Below are 19,855 nucleotides of genomic sequence, written 5' to 3'. Positions count from 1 at the left end.
TTATGAATTTATTTGACTACCTGCTGTAGGCCTCCCTGATGGAGAATGTGAGAATGTGGTGGTGGCCCACTGGTGGACCTTCGAGGTATTGCAGGTGAGCCACAGAAAGTGCTATAAAAAAATCACATACTTAACAAATTAATTAAATATACCTTACGTTATTTGTTCTAGTGGGAAAACTAAATTAAATACAGTCTGTAATTTTGTTGTTTACATTTTAATGATACACCAACCACAATTTGGAACACATTGCAACAAATAATTCAAATATTCCTCTTAAGATTTTTGCCCATATTGACATAAAAGCATCACACAACTGCTCAAGTTCTGTCTGGATCTGCATCCGTGCGTTCATGTTTATTGGTAGTAAGAAATATTTTGATGTGTTGCTCTAACTGGTGGAATCACATGCTTGCTGTGTTGAATAACAAGAAACACAACAAAATTAGGACCCTACAGCAAAAAAAAACATAAGGAATGAAAAAGTCACTTCTTTTTCCCTAGTGTATCACAGCAGAGATGGACGAAGGGGGAACAAACAACGGAAAAGAAAAGTTCCACGCGTCTTTCAGGTAAAAACAATGGACATCAAAAAAAATAATAATTTTGTGGAATAATACACATATTGCAAAATAATATTTGGCATTCTGACATTGATAACAGTATTATTGAGATAATCAATTCTGTTGTTTACGTCAGTGTGGGTTGACATTCTTGGTTGTGGTCGTTTGAAGATGTGCAGAATTAGATCTACGTTATAATAATCATATAATGTAATTATCATGGTGGTAGCATTTAAACCATGCAATTAGTTGGGAGGGACATTGTATTACTAATATTCCTATAATTAGGTGCAATTGTTAATTATATTCACAGCTACAGACATGTGGATGGACGCTGAAAGGCTACAACTCTGCCCTTGTAAATTATATTTATTTCAACAATGTCTTGTTTTCTCCAGTAGAGAGTGCTGTTATGATATGGTTGAGGGCATTTTACTGTCTGGTCAGGACTTTACTTCAGTAGTCAAATGTTCCAAGGCACAGAAGTTGATGAGTGCACAATTAAAACCGACTGTAATACAAATTGAGAGGTAACTATGAATATAAAGACAGGTAATCACAAAAACATAATAATAAAAGTGTAAATTTTGTTCATACGAGACACTCTATTGCCGTCATAACATACTAAACGGCTGCTTGGACCGGCTTGTATAAAAGGATAAATTGTAAAACAGGGAGTTGTAAAACCATTGGCTCTGTGTACTGAAATGATGAGTGCTGTATAAAAAAACAATGGTTTTTATGAGCTATTTATGAGCAGGTGCAACAAGACAATTAATCTAATTTTTATATAGATCAATTGGCGTTGGACTAAAGACAACATCCCTGCTCTGTAGGTGTCAGTGTAGTTCTACTTCAGTGGTTGGGGAAGGTAATTCATCTTTATATTAGATCATAATCACAACATGGGAAAAGGGAGAGGGAGGTGGAGCAGATGGGGAGATCAGCACTTCATTTTACTCGACAACTATTGTGATGATTAAACACTTTGGCGCAATGAAGAGGAGACGGTGTAATCCTCACAGACAGTGTGTGTTTGGTGTTCTAATCCAGACACATGTACACACTCACTGTGCTCTGCTGGGATTAATGGGACATTTCAGAAAATATGTAATGGCTTTTTCGGATGTGGACGTCTTCCAGAGAGATTAGGAGCCGAAAAGTTGTAAGCACAGAATCCGAGGAAAACAAGATAATCTGCTCTTCTTTAGTAAGTCGTGATTCAGCAGGAGGAACCTCCCTCCCTCTCTCCTTCTCTCTCTCTGAGGAGAAGACAATAACATTGAGTCACCTTGCTGCATTGTGAACCTCTGGCAGCTGAGAGGCAGGAATGAGCAGCAGCAGCAGCAGCAGCAGCAGCAGCAGCAGCAGCAGCAGCAGCAGCAGAGCCCATACTGCAGCTTCACTGGACTGCGCATATATATAATGTGTGTACTCGCGTGTGCAAATTAGTATGAATGAGTGGATGGGTATGTTGTGAATGGTGGTGGGCTGATAATAAATCATAGCAAGGTCAAATAAGAGTAATTGAGTTGGGATAGCTGATGATTACACTGCAGTATTTACAGAGTTCCACTACACTGAGCTTCACTTTGCAGACTGGACGAGGCTTATAATTGTGTGGTATGCTGCACGTCATACTACACATTTAAAAAGGCTTGATTACGTGGTTAAATTAACGGATCTGCCGGATCGCTCTCCTTCGCCCACAATGCAGCACAATAAAGTTTCGCTGTTTAAGAATTCATGTTGAGACTGCAGAATGTAACAAACAGACGAGGGCTCCTTCGCTCGCCCCTCCATTCCCTGAGTGCGTCAGAAAACGAGGGTGGCCTTCATCTTCCACCTCAAAATGTGAAACGCACTTTATGGCTGGTTTTAATCCGTTTGGACAGACGGCAGCCTCCATCTTGCAGGTATATAAAACAAGCTTGTTTTTAAGTATTCAGTAGTGGTGTCAGTCTGATACCGGCCAAAATAACTACATCAGATATTGGCGAGAGAAAAAATAAACACCCAATGTGGTCCATAAATCCTAAATATGGTGTAAAGCAGGGAACTACGGCTCAGAACTGCCCAAATTAGATCATAATTATGACTGCATGCGTTTGACCTTGACCTGCAATGCCTGACATTCCACCAGGTGGCGCATTAGGCACAGTGACACATTGACTTGAGCCCGGGCTACGCTGTGTTATTACTGTAACAGACCGTTCTGGTTCTGGTTCTGATGGGGTATAAACGCGTGAGTGGGAAGCGGTGGCTACTCTCGGTTAGCCACCACTAACTCTCGGTTACATGACCGACGTGAACCAAAAAGTTTGCCCTCCCCCGGTGTAAAGGGAGATGTCCGTCACGTGACAAGGATTGGAGCGAGAGAGTGGTGAATGTTAGAGATGATGTCAGGATCCACATCTCAGAATCGTGGCACGTTACCTTGCGTATCCTCTCTTTATTAGCACGGCCGTCTTCGGACATGCGCAGTTTGTCGTTTATCGGTTTATCTGTTGCAGTTTTGCGAATTAACAGACAGACAGACAGATGTTCCTTCTTCTACACTGACACGACTAATGCTGTGAAGTCCTTAGTCACAGTTTGAAGTTCGTCAAAGCTCAAGAGGACGTCCCTTGCATTATAGACATTTCCCTCCTTTTATCATGTGTGATGTCACATTTTCCTTCAAAGGAATTATTAAACTTTGTTGTCCACAGAAAAGATGAAGAAGATGAAAGTCAGCCTGTCTGTTATTGTATTGGCTTCAACTGGCATCACACATCACATGGAGGGCACAGTGACACATCAAAGCAACACTAACTGTTGCCATGACATCGGGCGATGGCGGCTACACGGACAGACAGATAATTCTTGAATTCATAGAGAGAGACGAGCACAAATGTTTTAGGAGCAGCTAAGTTGTGTGGAAGACTACAGTATGAGTGGAAATTCAAGGTTGCGATGCACAAAGGTGGTGATCAAACCAAGGCTCCGATAAACAGAGTGTTTATTTAATCAACTGCCGAGCGCTTTATCTTCCACATGAGAGTTGCAGGTCCAGCTGGCTCCGCTATGGACATGTCACCAGTCCATCGCAGGGCCAACACACACAGAGACGAACGACCATTCACTCTGCGTCAATTTAGAGTGTCCGTTTAACCTCTGCATGTTTGTGCACTGTGGGAGGAAACCCGCGCACACACACACACACACACGATTCCTCTGAATCTGCTAACACTTATCTGTTTTCCTTTAAGGTGAAACCCAGATGTGGGTGGAATAAGAGGAAAATCAATCATACACTGTATAAATTCGATGTCCTGTGGCCAAGCCCATGAGCCTAAATTCATTATTTGCTCCCCCGGAGAGATCGGCGCTGCTGTAGGACACTGCTGACATGTCACCTTTAAGCTTTCAAACGAGATTAGATCCGGTAACTGTGACTCTCTTCATGCCACTTTGCCCTTTGTTAAAGCACACACGTTGGTTATTTATTCATGTCTCCTCTTATTTATCCTTTAATTTGTCACTTGTCAATTTCACCTTAGTAATTCCTCATGGCACGACGTGACAGCGGCTGGGGCTCTTGCATGTGCATTGAGCACTTTATTTGTTCATTTATTTTTTTTAGTCTTATATTAAAATCTTTGTTATTGTACCAGTTTTCAGAAGAATCCACCAATGTCATTGTCAAGGACAATCAAGGCTTTTTAGTATTCTATTCTTATTGTGCTCCTACACACAAGTGCAAAGTCACAGAGGTCACAAGGTCAGAAACAAAGCAAAGCAGAGGTTTATCCCTTGACTTTTTCTGTCCAGGAGATGAGATGTGGAGAGATTTCTGTGCCTTGGACAGCTGCGCTCGTAATCGTTTCTGAGAGGAAGTGTTTTATCTCGCGCTGCCTTTGAAGAACAGGGCCGTAAACCGCTGGAGAACGTTTCAACAAAGCTTCTTCCAGAGAGGAAATCACGGATCAAATATTTATAACAGATGTTTGTTGCTCTCTGCCAGCACACAGAAGTAAGCTACGGCTCATGCTGGGGAACGTAAGGCCTCGCCTCGTGTCTACACTGGGGTACAGATAAGGTTATATGGGCCGTCATCATGTTAATGATAATGTGTGACTTTAAATGTCATCCGTCCTCACACGGGCCGAGTGGAATTTATGGGCAGCGCTGGCGAATTGGGCAGGTCTTGTTTGATGCAGTGTAGTCATTATTGTAACGTGTCATGGCCAGAGACGCTCTCTGTCCTCAAAGTGTGACTGCAGTGAAGGTGATGTGAGGCTGATAAACGGCATCTAAAGCTTCCAGAACAATTTATGCACAGACACACACACACACACACTGACATTGACAGCTGTATCCAGAGCTTGTTGCAGTTTGTGCCCGTTGTAATTACTTCCAGTCACAGTCCAGTCAATTATGTTTTTTTCTTAAATTGAGTCCAGTGTATGGTGTATTATGGGCTGTTTTCTCCTCTTACACATATATCAAAAGTGAATTTTTTGGTTTTATTTATTTGACCTTCATTTTACCAAGGGGAAAAAATCCTTACATCTGTACCTTAATTTCACAAAGAAGTGCTGATCCGTACTTTTTGTTGCTTTCTGTTCCATATGCTCGTACCGAACTGGTATAAAAGGATTTTTGTCCATTCTGCACCTTTTGCACGGAATATGTTGCAGAAAGACTGGAAACGACCTGCGTTCATTTCGTCGAGCGTTTTCAAATCCAAACGGAGAATTCTTGAGGCTGACTCCACAATGTGCACTTCATGATGTGCTTGTAAATTGAATCTGGATTCCTTGATTTGTTTTCTGTTCAGAATTCTGAGAATAAAGTCAGAAATTCTGAGTTTAAAGTCAGAATTCTGAGAATAAAGTCAGAAATTCTTAGTTTAAAGTCGGAATTCTGAGAATAAAGTCAGAATTTTGAGAATAAAGTCAAAAATTCAGAGTTCAAAGTCAGAATTCAGAGTTCAAAGTCAGAATTCTGAGTTTAAAGTCAGAATTCTGAGAATAAAGTCAGAAATTCTGAGTTTGCAGTCAGAATTCGGGGGTTCAAAGTCAGAATTCTGGGTTTGAATTCAGAATTCTGGGTTTAAATTCAGAATTCTGAGAATAAAGTCAGAAATTCTGAGTTTAAAGTCAGAATTCTAAGAATAAAGTCAGATATTCTGAGTTTAAAATCAGAATTCGGAGTTCAAAGTCAGAATTCTGAGTTTAAAGTCGGAATTCTGAGAATAAAGTGAGAAATTCTGAGTTTAAAGTGAGAAATTCTGAGAATAAAGTCAGAACTCAAATATTTTTTTCCTGTGTGGCCCTAATCCTCTTCCTTGTAAATGTGTAACTGTCGAGTGTTTTTTTCCCCTTGACAAAGAGGTTCTTAATCTCAATGGGATTTTCCTGGTTAAATAAAGGTTAAATAAATATTAAGGGAGTTGCAGACTGATGACAAACAAATGCAACTTCATGGCTATAGTTCAACTGAAAATAGTCAAAAACAGATCTGAGAATGCAGACCAGAACCCTTGAGTCAAAGCAACACAGTCTGAAGTGTTTTTAAAAGTGTAGGAAATGATTTGGTTTAACTTTTACGTGACCCACTTTGTGGTCTTCATGACTCACACACACACACACACACAGACCAAGCACCTGCAGTTTACACTCATGCACTCTCTGGGTTAAAATGTAGCCAAAATCTCACCTACTGCTGAGTGTTGACCCAGGAACTGCTTTGTGTCGTCTGACCTCAGTCTCGTTTCTCACCGGCTCCTCTGGTTATTTAATGACGACGCATGTTGTAGACGTTCCTTGTGACAAAGGCGCGAAAAACTGGATTAAATCGAGTGCCTGAGACAGACATAGTCGTCTCTTCTCTTCTTGTAAGCCTGTAAATGAACGTTTCTTGTTTAATCTTATTTAATCGTTCTATCGCTCATGCACGAGAGAGAAAAAAAAGACACTTGCCATGTAGAAATAAAGTTTGTCCAAAAACAGTGGCGCCCTGGTCTTTCAGGATTTACTGTATATTCACAGTTTATAGAGCTGCAGCAATACATATCATTTATTTACAATTGATTATTTATTTTTGGGAAAAAATACTATTTAAAATGTTTGGGAAATATGGACATGGAAACATACATTTACATTTTCCAGGACGATTGATTGTAAAAAAAGGGCAATATACTTTATTGTAATGTACAAATGATTTATGTAGCACTTTTTAAAACAAGGTTACAGAGTATATATAGAGAGAGAGTTGTGCTCTGTAACCTTAGTAACCTCATTTGAGGCCTGACATAGATCATTGTCCTGGATCCACTGCAGTGGTTAGGGTGGGCTTCACAATAATCCACAGTGTGGTGTGGAAACAGGTTGCTTTGTTTTCATCAGGTCAAACAGAAGAGAGTGGTGTTGTGCAGACAGCCTCCTTCCTCCTCCACCTCCTCCTCCTCCTGCTGCTGCTGCTGCTGTCCACTCACTGTGGTTTTCTTCCCCTTTAAAATGAAAAAAAAGCGTGGAGCCCTAGCGGTGGTGGTGGTGTTATGTGTGCTCCCTGGAAAAGTCTGCGGACTGGAGAGAGAGGAAGAGAGAGGAGGAAGAGAGAGAGAGGGAGAGGGAGAGGGAGAGGGGGGACAAACAAGCCCGGCAGCTACAGAGGACAGATCATGGCGGCACCTCTCGGACGGGACACTCTACCTGACCACTGGTCGTACGGAGTTTGCAGAGATGGCCGCGTCTTCTTTATTAAGTGAGTGGCTGTGATCGCGATACTTACCGAGTCCGATACTTACCGAGTGTGAAGGATTTCCGTGAGTGTTTTTCTCTCTTATTATCGCACAGTAACAGGTGTCTGTCTCTCTCTCTCTCTCTGTCTGTCTGTCTCTCTCTCTCGTCTGCCTGTGTGTGTGTGTGTGTTGCAGTGATCAGACTCAAAGCACCACTTGGCTCCATCCGCGCACTGGGGAACCGGTTAACTCCGGACACATGATACGGTCAGGTACGCGGTTTTTGCAGGACACGGGGAGGACGTTTTGCTGCAGTGTGTGTGTGTGTGTGTGTGTTTGTGTGTGTAGTCACTCTGCGTGTTGTTGTCCGTGTTGCAGATTTGCCAAGAGGATGGGAAGAGGGTTTCACGGACGAAGGAGCCAGCTACTTCATCAAGTGAGTGGCTCTTCACTACACTGTTGCGTTTAAGTCTCGTCACAGCTGGATGTAAGGATACACGATATTATCGCGATATGAACAGCAAAAGACAACGTTTTAAGATAATTGTGAATGAAAGCAATTGTCAATAGTTCAGATAACTTTTGACTTGAACATGCTCACACACAGTTCTAGTGATTTACTTTGAAAGGGCCACAAGGGGGAGCCACCATCTTTTTAGTCATCACAGGATTAGTATTTAGTCATAATAATCCTGTTTATGAGTGGTAACATAAGATGTTTTCTAACTTTATTTTGAATATAAGTGTTATAAGTGTTTTTTTTAATGTTAGTAGCTTGTTTTAGTAAAATTACAACATTTTCTAATGTGGGTAACTCTTTTGTAGGATTAGTTTGTTTTCAAAAACATTAGTAATAGATCGACACGGTGAAATATCGCAATATTTTGAGTTATATCGCCCCTTGAGACACCAAGTATAGATTTTTGTGACATATAATATTTCAACTGATGTTACAAAATAAATTAAAATTTTTGTGGATTAGCATAAAACTAATCACTAGATGGTGCCAAGTGTTCACTCTCACTAGAGCTGTTGTTTGAATATATCGCAATATGATCGTGACAATATCGTATTGTGACTCAAGTATTGTGATACTGTGGTGTCTTTGGCTATTCCCATCCCTCATAAGTAACACCTGTTATCGACCAAATGAGGATGGATTATGGACATTAGGCCGGATCGTGGTCAGGAGAATCATGACAGGACATTTTCATATTGTCCCATGCCCAGTTGCTTAAGTAATGTGTGCACATTGCTCCAGTTCGGACTCGTGTGGTAGCTGCTGTCAAACACCGCACTGTTCACATGGCGTCTGTGAAGAAATGGGCATGTGTGCCGCGTGACTAATGACACAGCAGCGTGTCAACATATGGATGAACACACGGTGGTCCCATCTGATAGGGGAGAGCAATTATCCCTGCCCACGTTGTGAACGGGAAGAAGTGGCGCTGCCTATGGCAGGACAGGAGGAAGGCCATTAAAATTCTCCTCACATCCTCCATGCAGGACCTCTACTCTCTCCATTAGGTGTCCAGCCTTGATGTGTGTGTGTGTGTGTTTGAGAGAGAGAGAGAGGGAGGGAGAGAGACTGTAAAGGTTACAAGAGAGGGGTGTGACCGTGTGGTGACAGAGATATATTGCTTGATTGGATTACTGAGGCAGCGAGGACAAGAATTCCCAAAGTCAAAGAGCAAAGTGTGAAGTTTGTTTTGATTTTAATGTTCACCCCATAATTACACAATACACTCGTGTGTAATTGTTTCAGTGAGAATGTCCCAAACACTACAAAATCTAATCTTTAATTAACATTCTAATTCAGTAAAATCAAAATCATGCCGCTTTCAAACAGACAGACAGACAAAAACATAAAAGTGTTAACAGTAACGGTGAAATAGTGGATAAAAGCAACACATAAAATAAAAGTATAGAATAAGTGAACAAAAGCTCCACGTGATGATTTGAAAGCTTACGCTCAGCCACCGTCACCGCTCACCTTTCGTCTGAATGAATGAAAGGATGACAAACAACATCTGCTTCGAGCTCCGTATCTCGCAGTTACTTCAACGTCAACATTCGTTTGTGTTTGGAAAATCCATTGAAGCTTGTGAAGGGAAGCTAAATTGGGAGCAGCGCGCTTGACGTCGAGATTTCAACACTTATCTAGGACGAGGTTTTTTTTCTTTTTTGAAGTGTAGAAGAAATTTAAAGATTTAAACCAATGTGTCTTCGCATTCTCTGCCACTGAGTCAGTCATGGCTGTAACTATCACTGAGGTCAGATGAGGTCACTGCTCAGATTGGGTTAGATGGAGACGTTGACAAACCCTAATATTACATTGTTATGAATTTAATAGGAATAGTGGGATGATTTGTTGTGTCTTTGCCCCAAGATTTCCTCTCCTGCAGGTCTGACCCAGGTTTTTTCGTCTATGTACTTAATCATTACTACAAATACATTGCACAGTGCTAAAATGCCTTGACTTTTTCATCTAATCACTGGCGTCATGCCAGATTTTAATCCAAGTGCAGTGCACTGCGGAGAGGCAACTGCATGCAGTGCAATCTGTTCGATTCTCACCAGGAGAACAGTGGCGGCAGACGTCACTTTACACATTTGCTTCTCTCAGCCAGTGTGCAGAGAAGAAGAAGAAGAAGAAGAAGACGACATGTTGGAACAGTTGGAATGACAAAGACTATGCCTTTACATTCTTTTTGTCAGATTCGTTTAAGCCTCAGAGATCGACCCTCTTACATGCGACAGTAGTCATACTGTAATTTATGACGTATCTGTAAACCGTCATTCCTCTAGATGTCCAGCTCTGGTGATTGGAAGATAAGCTGCGTCTTGGACGTCCTCAAGTTCCGATCAAGACGTACAAACACTGCGTCGGAAATAATCCCGATGAGACGTGACTTTTGAAGATCATTCAAAGCAATAAATGATTTAATCCCAACTCAGCGGGACCGAGCGAGCCTCTGACCATGTGACTTGAGTCTTAAATACAGCTGTAAGACACAGGTCGCTTTTCAATTCCATCTGCAGCACTGGTTTCATCTCTGTGTGGATTCTCGTGTGTCAGTGTGTATTAGACTCGTGCTTTGCAGGAAAAGAGGCCTGGACAGCGTCCAGAAAGTCATGCTAAACGCAATCAGATAAGTCTTTGGAAAGTCCACTGTAACACAGAGTGGAAATTCCTCATAAGAGCTGCATATTTGTGAATTATGGTGGCTCCTCCCACAGTGGCTTGTTTGAAGTTGTTGTTGTTTTTTTGGCTGCACTTTTTAAATCAACGGTCTAATAAATGAACGTCAAAGTCATCTTTAAGAATCCCTCTCATCGGCGATGACTCACATTTAATTATAAACAGAGATTAAGAAAGCACTTGTCCTCAGCCACTTGGAAAGACATTCCGGTGTCCAAAAGTGTGGCTGTAAAAAAAAGAAGAAGACATAAAACGGTCTCATCGGACAAAGTTGTTGTCGCTGACACTTATATAGCGTGTAAAATGAAGGTGGCCTTTGTGAGCCTCTCGTTCGCTCACTTTTCCCCTGTAAGGAGTGAGAACAATGCGACGGGGGCTCTGTGTGATATATGGCGGCCTAAATGTCAAGGCAGCTAAATCAGGCGTCGGGTCGGTGCAAGGGTCCTGTGTTTCCCGGCTCGATTCTTTTGTTTGTGAGGGCAACATCACGGCTTCTCCTGTGGATGCGGGGCTGAGATGTCCGAGCACAGCTGGACGTCTCTGCACGTGGTATATCACTGTTTCATCTATCTGCCGGACTGGACTCAAGTTGACTGATGATTTGATTGTATCCTGGAGGATTGCTCATATCCTTCTTTACGTACTAAATTAAGGCTGCAACAATGAGTCGGTTAATTGTAGGGAAATACGTCATTCGTAAGTCATCAACTATTTTGGTAGTTAGTTTGAGAATGAACCAAATAAAAACACGTTCTGTGGTTTCAGAAATGTGAATATTATCTGTAGGGCTGCAACTAACGATTATTTAGTATCCAGAAAATGTCAGGAAACAAACCTGGAAAGGACGATGTTCTCAAATGTCATGTCTTGTTGTCTTAATATAATTCAGTTGGAGTGATTTCTTTGTTTCTATGGAGCAAAGAAACCAGAAAATATCTGAAAACTTGCTTTAAGTCCTTAAAAAACACAAGAGTAATTGTTTCAGCCCTAATTATCTGGATTCTTTGCTCCTCTACGACAGTTAAGTGAATAAAGATATTATCTTGATCTTTAGTTAAAGTGAATGATCAGTAACAGATTAATAGGCAGCTAACATAATCTCCAGTTGCAGCCCTCATCTAAATGAATGAAGAATGAAGGTGACTCACAGCTTCAGTCAAAATGAACATCATTTTAAACACTTGAACCTCTTTGTGTTTAATATTTGATGGTGAATTGTGCCACATGAACACTGAGACAATGTTTTAATAATGATCACATTCATCGCACGTATAATACGATTACATAAAATCGTAGAAGTAGATCTCCTTTTCATTTTTGATGCAGTGCGACGACGACGACGGCGGCGGCGACGACGAAGTCCCGCGCGTGTTTCTATGAATAATGACTTTGATGAGCACAACCGTCTCATTGCACTTCCATTTCGGAAAGGTTTCTACACGACACGTGTAATCCATATTTATTATTCTCTTGTGATGGAGTCATATTACCTCTGGGTGCTTTACAGTGTTTTGATTTATTGCACACATAGATGATGCTTTAATGACGACTTTGCAGTTTTGTGCCATTTGTGCCATGTCGTCTTGGCTCCAGTAAGCAAGGTGTAAGAATAGACGCATACCTGGTTATTTAATTACTTCTCTGCGCCTGAAACCACGAGTTGGTTTTGGATTTAAAAGGTTAAAAGACAGCAACGACAAAACACTGAAGACACTGAGGATGGCTCGCAGTCGTTAAAAAGCATCCCAAACAAGCGGTCCAACTCTCGAGTTTACAGCTGCGAGTCAGCGTTTTAAAAAAATACTGCAGGGACGACCTGCAGTGGCACAGAGACAGGTCATTAGCACAAAGTAAGTGGGCTCTTAGATATAAAGCGGTGTTGTCGTTTGCCCCCTTTTCTTCTTCTCTCATGGCTGTCCAGGAAACAAAACAGAAACAAACTCCGGCAGAACGTCTGCATGCTGCTGCCATGTCAACAGGCGATAGATTCTGTGTGTGTGTGTGTGTGTGTGTGTGTTTGTGTGTTGATGGGGGAATTTAGCCGAGTTGGAGCACAAAGGAAGGATTGTTCAGAGTTCATTGGTGTTATTTTTACCGTCCCAACAGTTCTGCCGTTCCCACTCTCTCAATAACTTTTTTTACTAAGACATTTTCTTCACAGTGCTTTTGATGGCCTGATAATAACAAATAGAGTGAAGTGATGGGATGAGATTAGGCATGAGTGTGTGTGGCTGTCACACTTCCTGCAAATCTCCAAGGAAGAGACCCAATTTGAAAGCAATCTTTGAAAAATCATTACAGTTTAATCCCAGACGGCACTGTGTGCCAGGTGAACCTGATACTGTATGTGCTGTCAGTCTGTGTCCGTCTGTGTGTGTGTGTGTGTGTGTGTGTGTGTGTTTGAGAGAGAGAAAGACAACACAAACAGTTGGATAGATTGACGTGTAGCTAATGGAGCTTTTCCATTAGAGCTGCAACTAATTAATCTATAAGATATCAGAAAACCTTAGAAAATGATGACGTTCTCAAATGTCTTGTTTTGTCCACAAACCAAAATGATTCACTTTGGATTATTTCTTTGTAATCCAGAGCAAACAAATTAAGAAAATATTCACATTTAAGAAGCTTAAACAATCGGAAATCTTGTTTCAATCCTGAAAAAAGATTCAAACCGATTCGAACTGTAGATCGGTGAAAAAGACTTAAAAATCCTGAAAACATGCGTTAATCTCCAACTTTTAGCAAGGAAAATTCAATATATAACTTAGTATTACTTAATTGCAAGAATATGCACATGATAATTGAGTTGTGTTAAGTAATTCCCTTGTAAAAAGCAGGAAAACAGCTGAATTAGGTTTCCTCTCCACCAAATCAGTGGCATTCACTGAATGTAGGAAATGTGTAATTCTATCGCTCCCCGTGGGAAAAGAAAATGACCCCACTGAGGTACAATGGTGTCCTGTTGAGGACACAGTTCACATTGTTGATTGAGCTTACAATAGCTGTGGGACAATCGGGAGAGGACTTTGTGATACCCGCACTCAAACTCACCAAAAGAAAAAAAGCTAAACTGTTTCCGTCTCAGCTTCATTTACTCCTGCGATGAGTCCGTCTTTGTCATCTTGGATTTTTATTCTTTATTCCTCTGCTTTTTGTGTTTTTAGCTTGAGTTTGGATCTTTGTAATTAGGAGATTAGTAATGTCCTGGACAGCATGAGGTAATTAGCCGTGAGATGTTTTCGGTGTGTTGAAGCGCGGTAAAAATATGTTGAATATCCCCATTGGCCATTATGTTAGGAGCGTCTTACTGAAGTTTTTTTTTTGCAAACACAGCAAATCCATACATTATTGCTGACTTGAAAACATCATTGAAAAAAATAATAGCCCCAAGGTCCTTAAATGACCTTAAATCCCTCAGTTTATCAGTGTATAATTATTATTCAGTCATTCGAAGTTTCTTTGAAGGAAAGTTACATTTCTAAGTATATCCTTCCTTGTTTCTTTGTGTCGTTGTGTTGTGACCACAGTCGGTTTAGGATACGAGTTTTGTTTGACAGACACAAACACCTTTTTAAGTGTGTTTGTGTCTGGGGCTCCTCTGGGCTCAGGCAGGAAGGTAAATCTTTCTTTCTTTCTTTCCTTTTTTTCAAAGAAGCAGCACAAACTCACCCGTGACGTTCAGATTGGTTAATCGATGCATTGGTTAATCGATTATTGATCGGTTACTTAAAGGAATACTTCGCCGATTTGCATTTAGCTTTGTATTAGTAGAATAGGGGTAGTATTTTGGAAAAATGTTGCTTCCCAACCTCAGTTACAGGCTGCTTGTATTATTTTGAATAGGTATCTGTCAGCTCTTGACCCAATATCTCCTGCCGTATTACCTAAATACAAGACTATACAAGACTTAGGTGTTTCGTAACCCAGGATATTGACCATAATCGAATCTTAGAATAAGACAAAATAAGAATAGAATCTTATTATATTCTCTCCTTGTATATTCTCTCTCTCCATTCTCCAATCATCCTCAGAAATATTCACATCTTATTCTTTTTCCCATTCCTGTTTCACATATAAGTTGTATTTCCCTTACTCGCCATTAATTGCTGACATAGTGCAGATATTACTCTGCATCTCCCTGAATTGTATATTCCTGTCACAGTGGTAATTGCACTGTTTTTGTGCTGGTTCATATTTGGTGTAAATCTCTCTCTCCCTCTCTCTCTCTCTCTCTCAAAGTAATCCCATAGTTGCAAATATCTAAAAAAAAAATGAAATGAAAACAAACTCTGACTTTAAATGTGAACGTTATCTGGTTTCTTTGCTCCATGTAACAAAGAAGTCATTAAAACTAAATCATTTTGGCTCGCGTACAAAAGGAAACATTCGAGAATGTCATCATTTCAAGGTTTTTCGGGTACACAGATCAACATTTTTCAACATTTTTTTAATGGACCAAACAACCGATTAATACATCGTTAAAATAAACAACAACATAATTGATCGTGAAACCAGTTGTTATTTGTGTTTCCCTGAGAAATGATGAAGATGATGACCTCAAACTTTACTGAAGCAAAACAACACAATTTAAATATGCTACTTTAAATATCGTTGAGTATTATGGATGCAATTATCGTTGGATTCCTTCTCGTGATGTTAGGAAATGAAACATTATTGACTCAATAGAGAAATCACTCCGAGAGTACAAACCTCTGCTGAGGCTGCTCAGTTTCCAAATCATCACCAAAATCAAGTCCTCGGGCCATATTTTACATCCCCCGAAAATGTCATCCAAATCTGTCCTTTACTGACTGGATTGATGCTGCTCACAATAAGACAGACAGCCAAAAGCATCACCTCCTTGGCAGAAGTCGAAACTAATTACACAGAGCTTTACTTCACTTCCCACTGACCTCTGTGGACTCCACTGTGTGGTTTTCGGAGAGCGTGATCATGTCTAAACTTAGTTTTGGATGTTGCAGACATAGTTTTGAGCCGTAGAGTTCATGTCTTTGTGTTTTCAATCATGTCGCCGGGTGACACGAGATCCATAACACTACAGTGTCCACACTTATTTGACAATGGTGTGAATGAACAGTATGATATTTCTTACAATTTAAAAGTTACATTCTGCAGTTTTTTCATTTTTGACAAAATACCGGCTTTTTAGTCTTGTGTCCCGCCTTGTTACACATCTCTTTTCATCACTGCACAATGTCTTCTGTGCAGGGAATGAAGTTACTGAAGAAAGAAAGCTAAAATCACTTCAAGGTCAAGTTAGCAGCACGTGCTGACAGTCTGTTTTGGTCAGGGTGACCTCTGTGGACTCCAGTGTAGTCACTGTCTTTAGAGCTGTATTCTTTTTTGAGTGATGTTTCAGATAAGATTTTGGGGCGTTAAGTCCTTTTGTGGACGTGTTTTCAGTCATGCTCCACCCTGTTTGCTGCCATCTCACTTTACTAGCACAATGTTCCGGTTGCCTGTCTGTCTTGACGTAAAACAAAGCACTTCCTGTTAGAGTTGTTCCGATACCAGTATCGGAAAAGCCTCCGATACTGCCAAAAATGCTGGTATCGGTATCGGCGAGTACTGGAGTCCAGGCACCGATCCGATACCACGATACTGCGATTATTTTAGTACATAATGGCTGCACTTTATTTTGTTTTTTATAATTATTCCTATATTGATTTAAGTTGCTATTGCACTACTGTTTTTTATACTGTTCTATTTAAAAATAAATATAAAAATAAATGGCTTCCATTTGCTGTATTCATTCATTTTTTACAAAGGGTTTAACATGAGCATGACCTTACCATAATGATAATCATATCACATAGCATAGTATGATTATTTTTTTTAACACACTGGTATCGGTATCGGTACTCGGTATCAGCCGATACCGACAGCACGAGTATTGGTATCGGGAGGGAAAAAATGGTATCGGAACATCTCTACTTCCTGTGTGCAGTGCTGTCATTTTTTACCATTTTTTTTGGACAACATATCGGCTTTTCATCTTGTGCTGCGACATGCGAATAGAAGTCCTGTCCCGTCTTGTTACATTTCTATTTCTTCATCACTGCACGATTTCTGCTGTGCAGGGAATGAAGTTACTGAAGGAGAAGACTAAAATCACTTCAAGGTCAAGTTAATAGCTAACGCTGACAGTCTGCTTCGGTCGGGCTGACCTCTGTGGACCCCAGTGTGGAAATTGACGTCTTTAAATCGCTATTCTTTCCTGAGAGAGAGAGAGATCACGTCTAAATCACTTTGTTTTGGACGTTGCACACAAGATGATATTTGAGCTTCCTGTTGCAGATGCAGAACACCAAGAGCTTTCCTGCTGTACACTATGTGTGCTCCACAGGGCAAGTACTATTTACATATTTATGTAGAACAGATGTGCACGTCCGTCCTCAGACTCAGACGCACTTGCTGTGTCTGGTTAGTGTGAGGAACGGCTTGGGCGCAGTGCAGACTGTGTTGCATTTGTCCTACAAATAAACTGCCTCTAAAGTGTCCCACAGAGTACAGTAGGAACAGCCTGCTCTGTGCAGTTTTACTTGTTTGCAAATGATGGGACATGTTTGTGTTCGTGTAGCCTGGTTGAGCCCAATCCGAGTCTGCCAGCGATTTGATTTCGCTCCGCTAACAAGTTTGGCGAGGACGTCGTTTTGGCCGACTGCGAGAATCGTCTAGAGGCGGGCTTAACGCAGCTAGGACAGAGTAGCGACGTCGAGCAGCTTTTGTATTCTGCACAGCCAACATGGCGACCAGCTGTCTTTCGATTCGTGGAGGAAGTCGGTTAAACTCTCGCTCCACGGAGGTCCCCCGGGCGTCAGTTGTTTGACGCCATTACTGCAGGAGATAACTGATGGTTTTCTGTCGCTCTGCATCTGGATCAGTGGTTCCCAACCTTTTCCCCTTGCTTGTGTCCAGGGGGCTTGCACACAAAAAAGAAGTAAAAAGTTCATTTTTATGCAAAAATAAACAGCAGTTGTAGGTTTTTGTTCCTATTCTTACCGTGCTTCCATTAAATCAAAAACAAGGTGTTGCCTTGTTTTCTTTTTTTGATCCCGGTGAGTGTTTGGCACTTTGACTTTTACTCACACAACAGGAACGTGATCAGGTGTTGTTGATAAATGGCTTAATAAATTGAAAGGTGGACCAAAAAAATGCTAGTTTTTATTTGGGTGATACTGACTTCTAATTATCCAGTAGAGTGTCTGATTGGGATGCACAAATATAATTATATTAACCTCACAAACTCAGAGCAGTCATTCGATCTCTGGTGGGGGCTTGGACCCCAGGTTGGGAGCCATGGATGTGGTTCAATGATCTGATCCAATTGCATACAGAGGCATTTGACTAAACCCTTTTCCAGACTGAAACTCAATCTCAAATGGGATTAAAGTGCAGTCTGGTGTTAGCCAGGCTAGCATTTGTACATTATTTACCACAAAAAAAGCTTACATGTTTCGTTTGTGTCATCTGATCAACTCGATCAACTGTGACCCTAAACACAGTTCAGTCTTCCTCTCTTGAGAGCGTGACTTTTTTTTAGCTGAAAATAGATGTGAAATGGTTTGGTCATTCGTGACAGGCAGAATCCCGGATGCATCAGATTACTACGACTACTACTACTACTGTCTTCTCCCAGGAAAAATAAAGGCATTTGACTTGTGGTGCATCATTACTGACAAGATAAGAAACAGAAATAAATACTTACCTTACTCCTATACCGTGCTGTAGGAAATGCTTCGTGTTATTATTTATTTATTTGCAATATTCACGTATGTGTGTGTGTGTGTGTGTGTCCTGTGCTGCTGATGAAACTGACAGATCATGAAAGGAGTGATGAAGTCGTGTGGTGCTGTGTTCCATCATTCTTATTGCGGCATTTAAAGTGCTGCAATAAGAATGATGGAACACAGATAATAACTGCAGTTAGTTTATATGAAAACAGGCTCTGTCAAGCAATACTATCAGACCTGACCGTGGGAGCGTTTGTGTGGATACAGCGGCAGCACGGGTGGATGCGGAGAAGTGTTTATATCCCTTAAAAGTGCTTTTTTGAGCTGTAGAGACCACTTTTCATGGACGAGCCATTGTGTTTTCAGTTATTCGTCAATCTGCTTGTAGCCGTCTCACTTTACAATATTGCTGTTGCCTCTGTTTGTGTTACCCTTGACTTCCCGTGTCGCCGGTTGACACGAGATAACAATAGGCTTAATCTGCATTGTGCAAAGTCATTGGATCGAATGGAGCAGTATGACTATTAGTATTTGTTTCTATTAAAAACAGGTATTAAAGTTGATAAATCAATTTTGGGAAAAATGAAGGCCCTTAACATGAGGTATTTCCATTGTCCATTTATTTTCCTTCCCCGAGTTTGTTCAAAACAACGATGCACAGGCATGCTCGCCCTGTAAGATCGGCTCAGGGCCCTCACGCTCCTCCTGGCGCGAAATAATATCCGAAAAGCGCACAAAATAAACTCCTGGTTGGAGATGAATTTCAGCAATGGCTGAAGACTGTTGCTGAGAACAAACGGGAGGCTTTTGTAAAACCGTTTTGTAAGTTTGTGTATTTTGAGATGGTCTGCATATACCCTGAAAAAGTTACGTCCCTGCAGTTTTAAGTCCTTGTTTTTATTTGGCAAAATACTGGCTCTTCAGCTTGTGCCGCCACAGGTGAATTGAAGTCCGACCTTGGTGCACTTCTCCTCCTTTTCATCGCCGTGAAATGTCTGCTGCGCTCGCAACGAAGTTAGTGAAGCAAAAAGTGAAGCAAAAAGGCTGAAAGCACTTCAAGGTCAAGTTAATAGCAAGTGCTCTTTTGCTTGTCGTTGCACCTAAAATTATATAAAATACACGTTGAGCAATGGTTAGTCTCTCTCTCTCTCACACACACACACACGTACATAAACTCCATGGACCATTATTAACACTTCATTTTCCTTTAACGGCACCAATCTTGCCTTGGAAGCATGAATCATTAATCCCGCACACGCTAACATCACTTTAAGCAGTGGACACATAGGGAGTGATATTAGCATTCACTGAGGTAGCGAGTCCCCACGCTGCTCCAGGCTGATTTATGTTGACCATTTGTCATTATCAGTAGGTGCTTGTATCATGTTTAAGGCGTGCACCGCCGTTATGTCCGCGCATCCATCTTCTGTCCTCCGTGGCGGCCCGCGTGTAAGCTGGAGATTTATAAACAGCTGCGCGTTGTCGAGTTCACATCTCACGGTGACTAATTAGGAGGCTCGTGTCAGGGCCCAGACAATACGTACTCTTCTCGGACTGAATAAAAAACGCAGAAAAACAAAGAGCAGATTGACAGAGTGTGGCTACAGTG

The 19,855-nt window shown here is 41.2% G+C and overlaps 1 protein-coding gene across 1 annotated transcript in view; it reads left to right on the top strand.

The window, feature by feature from the left end:
* Positions 1 to 19,855, top strand: part of LOC122760238 (pleckstrin homology domain-containing family A member 7-like) — a 72,167-nt gene that overhangs the window by 730 nt on the left and 51,582 nt on the right. The window contains exons 2-6 of the mRNA XM_044015320.1: positions 30 to 94; positions 505 to 572; positions 7,079 to 7,313; positions 7,486 to 7,562; positions 7,669 to 7,726. Of these exons, the coding sequence (XP_043871255.1) occupies positions 39 to 94; positions 505 to 572; positions 7,079 to 7,313; positions 7,486 to 7,562; positions 7,669 to 7,726 (494 nt within the window). The 5' untranslated portion in view covers positions 30 to 38. The remainder of the gene's footprint in view (positions 1 to 29; positions 95 to 504; positions 573 to 7,078; positions 7,314 to 7,485; positions 7,563 to 7,668; positions 7,727 to 19,855) is intronic.

This window comes from Solea senegalensis, unplaced genomic scaffold, assembly GCF_019176455.1.
Source record: "Solea senegalensis isolate Sse05_10M unplaced genomic scaffold, IFAPA_SoseM_1 scf7180000013253, whole genome shotgun sequence".
NCBI lineage: Eukaryota > Metazoa > Chordata > Actinopteri > Pleuronectiformes > Soleidae > Solea > Solea senegalensis.
This window is presented reverse-complemented; position numbering and strand designations above follow the sequence as displayed.